The 4,996-nt window shown below is 52.2% G+C and overlaps 1 protein-coding gene across 1 annotated transcript; it reads right to left on the bottom strand.

Annotated features, from left to right (window-relative positions):
• Nucleotides 1–227: 227 nt before the first annotated feature.
• Nucleotides 228–2,901, bottom strand: RAP2C (RAP2C, member of RAS oncogene family). The gene is made up of 3 exons (XM_050901570.1): nucleotides 2,845–2,901; nucleotides 2,357–2,772; nucleotides 228–547 (listed from the first exon to the last, which is right to left on the bottom strand). The coding sequence occupies exons 2-3, from the start codon at nucleotides 2,627–2,629 to the stop codon at nucleotides 269–271; spliced, it is 552 nt and encodes a 183-aa protein (XP_050757527.1). The 5' UTR covers nucleotides 2,630–2,772; nucleotides 2,845–2,901; the 3' UTR covers nucleotides 228–268.
• Nucleotides 2,902–4,996: the final 2,095 nt, after the last annotated feature.

The raw sequence follows: 4,996 nt of genomic DNA, 5'->3' as shown, positions 1-4,996 counted from the left end.
ACTACTGCAAGTAAATGCAATGTTCCCTGACTAACCCTACTGAAGTAATGCAAGAAGTCCATTTGACTCAAATAATCATGTGCAACCGAATGCACTAGCTTCCATCTCCTTCGGAGGAAGGCTACCTCCAGGTTAGACTACGTAATTTCAGACTCCCTGTCACACTTTATCTGCTTACTTAAACAGCATGCTTATGCACCTCAATTAGTTATGACTGTTCCACCAACCTGCTCTGTATGGCCATGATTGAGGTTTTTCTTAATTTCTCTCACTGGACGATGCAAGTTGTACAACACTGATCTTGTTTTTCAGGCAGGGAGGCATAGTTCATTTGCCTGACGATCTCAGCAAACAGTTCATCCACCATTGTTTTGCTCTTGGCTGACGTCTCCATGAAGGGACAGCCCCACTCCTGAGCCAGGGCTCTGCCTTCTGCAGATAAGACCTCCCTCTCCGACTCCAGATCCACTTTATTCCCCACTAGGATCAGAGGAACTTTCTCATATCTCTTCACACGGACAATCTGGTCCCTCATCGGCTTGATGTCCTGATCAAACAATCCAACTGGTTAGTACATGTAAGTTATCACATGAAATTGCTATATAACCACTACAGAAGCACATTTTAATAACCCTCACATGCAACTGAACATTCAAAATACATCAGAAGACTTCTTAAATTCATATTCATGTGGATCTACAACTCAAAGTTTACTACCCACCTTTAATAAAAGTTATTTTTTATTTTATATAAATGCATACACATTTTATAAAATGTATGCATATATACAAACAGAACGCAACTACTGTACTCTAAGAGAGACTTTCAGTTCAGCAAGAGGAAGACACAGTATAGCTGCTTTGAAAGTTGCTTTCAGTTTTCTGAAAAACTCGTCTCACGTCTAACAACCTGTAACATTAGCAGCAGCATGCCATTACACAACCATTTAGGAAGCTTGTGTTTAGTTTACAGCTTGAGAAATCTGGTAATTTAAACACAGTCTTCTCACTTCTGGAATGCTTAGAATAATTCATTGTGAACACATTTAATCACATGTAAGTAACCAAATTAGATGCTGTAAAGAGATTTTATTACCTAGAGATGCATTTATTCAAGTCTGAGCTAACACTGGGAGTTTACACTTGAAAGCCTGAGTCAGCCTCCTCTTCCCCCTGAGTGTTTCAAGTTACTATCAGTACTACTAAGTTCTACAAATTCTTGCATAGTTCTGAGACAAAGCAATTTCAGCTTTTGAAGTTACCACTGTGTAAAAGAACTGCAGAGAGTGGTTTACACCTACAGGCTTCAGAGTGAGCATGCTACAGACAGACAAGAATAATTAAATATTAACAGGGTGGATTACTAACTGTATGTCCATTCCTCAAATAATGGGGACTCACTGGTCCCCAAAATAAGCGAAAACGAGGGGAGAAGAATCCCAATGTCATTGCTGTTGTTTTCCAACAAAAGTATGTCTTCAGCTTGTACTCGGGCTATTTCAAGGCCTCTGCTAAGATAAAATTTAGCCTTCAGCAGAAGCAAACATACTGCTTCAGTGGGGGTGTGCAAGGTTTTGCCAAGCAGCTGGAATACACCCAACTCGGCAACTGAAGCCAACGCAGTAGTTGCAAATCCCTGCGCTGCATGCAGTGCTGCTAAATCCCCTTATTCCCCACAAATAAAGCCTCATTTCTAGAGGCAGCTTAGACCAGTTACTGGCTGAGATATTTCCATTTTTTTGGAGAGTTTTAATAGTAGAAATGAAATCCAGGCCCACAAATCATCGCATATGGCTTGCTTCTCCTCTCCAGCACACCACCTACGCTGTGAAAGCATCGAGCTTATGCTGGACAGGAATATATTTTGCGGGGAGGGGGCGGAAAATAGCAGCTTACTTAACAAGTCACAACTGCAGAACAATAAGACTCTCTTCAAGGCCAACTGAAGAAACAGGCCTTTTAAGAAGGAGAGGGGGGGGAAAAAAGGGAAGTCTAGATTTTAATATCGAGTGATTTCTTCATAAAAGGGGATTGCCAAAAGATTTCTGTTGAGGAAGTGGGAGCGGGTCATTGTTCTCCAACACTGCGTGGGATTTAACAATGGTGGCACCCTGATAAGTACCTGCAAAGCAAGCAGTTTTCCATCAGGAAGCAAGGCTGGTAAAGGCACTTTCACGCGGGGCATTTTCACTTTTGCCCCTTCGCATATAAAGGGCTTATACGCACACATGGCTAACCCCAAAACTTCCTCCTCGGCCCAGCGCAGGAACGGCTGCGACCGAAGAGGGGACGCCGGGGCCAGCCGCCTCCCCGCCCCACCGAGCTGCCGCCCCCGCCCCGGGCCCGGGCGAGGTTACCTGGAAGGACTGCTGGTTGACCAGGCTGTAGACGAGGATGAAGCCCTGGCCGTTTTTGATGTAGAGATCGCGCATGGAGGCGAACTGCTCGGTGCCCGCCGTGTCGAGGATCTCCAGCACCGAGGGGGACGAGTCCACCTCGATCTCCTTGCGGTAGAAGTCCTCGATGGTGGGGTCGTACTTCTCGATGAAGGTCCCGGTGACGAACTGCACCGTCAGGGCGGACTTCCCCACCCCCCCGCTGCCCAGCACCACCACCTTGTACTCCCGCATCGGGCCCCGCAGCCGCTCGCCGCTCCCCCGCCGGGCCCGCCGCCGCCGCCGCGGCCCGGGCCTAGGGCAGGCGGCAGCGCAGCCCTCGCATAGCCCCGGCCCGCCTGAGGAGAAGGGCGAGGCCCCGCTGCTCCCGCGCCGTCCTGAGGGGGAGAGACAGCCGTTAGGGCCCGGCCTCGCTCGGCCCCGCCGCCGCCCGCCGCCCCGCTCCTTACCGCCGCGCCTCACTCCATCCCGCCGCGCCTCAGCCGCGGGAACCGCCCGGCAGCGGCCGCCCCCGCCCGGAAGGGTTATGCTGCGGCACCCGGAGGCGCGCCCCTCCCCGCCGCTTTCTCCGGTCACTTCCGGCGCAGAGCCCCGGCGGCGCAGGCTGGGCACGCCCCGCGACGTGCTGCGTCACCACCCGCCCCGCCCAGGGCCCGGACGCTTAATGCCGCGACACCCGCCGCGGGGGACGGGTTTGCGTGTGGCACCGAGGCAGCCACTCCGCTTCCTGCAGTAGGGGGACGGGTTTGCGTGTGGCACCGAGGCGCCCTGCTCGCCTCCTGCGGGGGGACGGGTTTGCGTGTGGCACCGAGACGCCTTCCCTGCCTGGCCTGGGAGGGGGGATCCAGCCCAGCATGGCGGCTGCCAGCGGCCCGCGGGCTCGGCGGCGGAGCCCTGCCCGGGCCGGGGGGAGGCGGCACACGGGCAGGCCGTCCCCGAGCTGTGCGGCTACACTCGCCGCCTCAGTGTCCCCTCACGCCAGGCCCGGGAGGGCCGGACGTCCCCGCGGGGTGAGCGCAGGCCCCGCCGCCGATGGGGCCCGGTTCAGCTGCCGGCCGCCTGCTGTGAGGCCGAGCTGCTCCCGGGCTCCGGCGGCAGCGGAGCCTTATTGGAGCCTTCCAGCATATAAGTCATTCTTAATCACGGCAAAAGTTCCGTAAAAAGGCAGTTTTCTTGAGGAGCGCGTTGGCCAACTCCTGTATATAAAAGATGTTACCTCTACTTACAAGCTTTGTCCTGTGTCCTTACGCCTTGCCGGCTGCAGCAAAAGACACCAGATCTCCCTCCTTGGCTGTCAGGTACTTTCGCAGAGGTTTTGCTTTTTCGTCCTGTTTTCTTCCCCTCGGAGCCCTTTGCATGAAAAGCCTCCCAGAACTGGCACTAACTCTTCCGAACAGCAAACCAGTGTGTGGTGGCTCCGGGATGCTCGGTCGCTTAGGCGGCTTCATCACTCCTGCCGGCCGACAGCAGGTGTCAGCAAGGGACCGAACACGGGAGCAGAAGCCGCCAAGCTGCCGGGGTGAGCTCCGGTGGCGCGGCGGCTGCCGTGCTCGGCGTTGCAGCCCACCCAGATGCATCCCCGGGCACTTTTGGAATTAGCCCTGGCGTTTCCCCCATCAATGAATTTCCCCCGTTGTTAAGAGGAAGTAACTGAAAAGAATACACAGCTGTCTTCTCTCTAAAATAAAATCCCTCCGTCACTTCAGACCTGACTTGCTCATTTGCACGAAGCGTTCCCACCCATCCGAGAAGCTGCCCTCTAATATAACCAAATTTGTTTCTGGGCACCAGGCTGCTGCTTCTCATGGTCTGCAGAATTTCAGCAGACACGCGTGAGATGCAGGATTTGTCCCTTTTCTCTGTGCATCACAGAGATTTTGATTGAAAGTCTGAGGCAGACACCACCGTCTGTCCATGTTGTGTCTGTCCCGCCCTTCCAGCGGGCCCTAGAGAGGTGCCGGGTCAAGGCTAAGCATCATCCAAAGGCACAGATAAGGTACCGCAGAGGTGTCTCTGCTTGTGGCTGTTTTTGCAAATAGCATTATTTTATTTACTTTCTTTCCATAAAGAGAATATGTCCATTATAGGGAAAGCTCAGTGAGGACTTTCGGCCACCAGAACAAATCTTACATAAGTTACACCAAATTTGAGTCACTCTTCTTTATTACATGTAAGTAATAATTCATCTCCTTCCTTTGCCATTGCCTCCAAAATTGTTTTGTCAAGTGAATTGCTGGCATGAGGTAGACGTGCCTGGATGGAAGATATTCATGTGGCTGGTGAATCAGCTCAAAAATGTAAAAAGGTGAGCATTAAAACAGGCTGCCTCCTACTTCAACCCTATTATAAATCATGAGTTGTTGCAAAGTACCTAATGCACTCAAGGTGCTCAGGATAAAGGAAAGATGCAGTCACTTGCAGAGGAGCTTCCCATCTAATTTTAACCATGACACAATCAGCGACAGTGACAAATGGCGGGGAGGGAGAAAAGGGGCAAGAGAGGATGAGGGTGACAATAATGAGATTACACGGTCACTTAGGTTCATTATGCGCATGTCTTTGTGGCACTGCTGGTCCATTATGTTTGCGATGGGTGGAGGA

Source organism: Gymnogyps californianus, chromosome 9 (assembly GCF_018139145.2).
Source record: "Gymnogyps californianus isolate 813 chromosome 9, ASM1813914v2, whole genome shotgun sequence".
Taxonomy (NCBI): Eukaryota; Metazoa; Chordata; class Aves; order Accipitriformes; family Cathartidae; genus Gymnogyps; species Gymnogyps californianus.
The sequence above is the reverse complement of the archived record's forward strand: the minus strand, read 5'-3'. Positions and strand labels throughout refer to the sequence as shown.

What these genes read in the sequence shown, in the direction of transcription:
- RAP2C (XM_050901570.1), bottom strand. Translation starts at nt 2,629, where the DNA reads ATGCGGGAGTACAAGGTGGTGGTGCTGGGCAGCGGGGGGGTGGGGAAG. An exon ending in TCAACCAGCAGTCCTTCCAG is followed by an intron (nt 548 to 2,356) that starts GTAACCTCGCCC and finishes TTGTTTGATCAG; the next exon opens with GACATCAAGCCGATGAGGGA.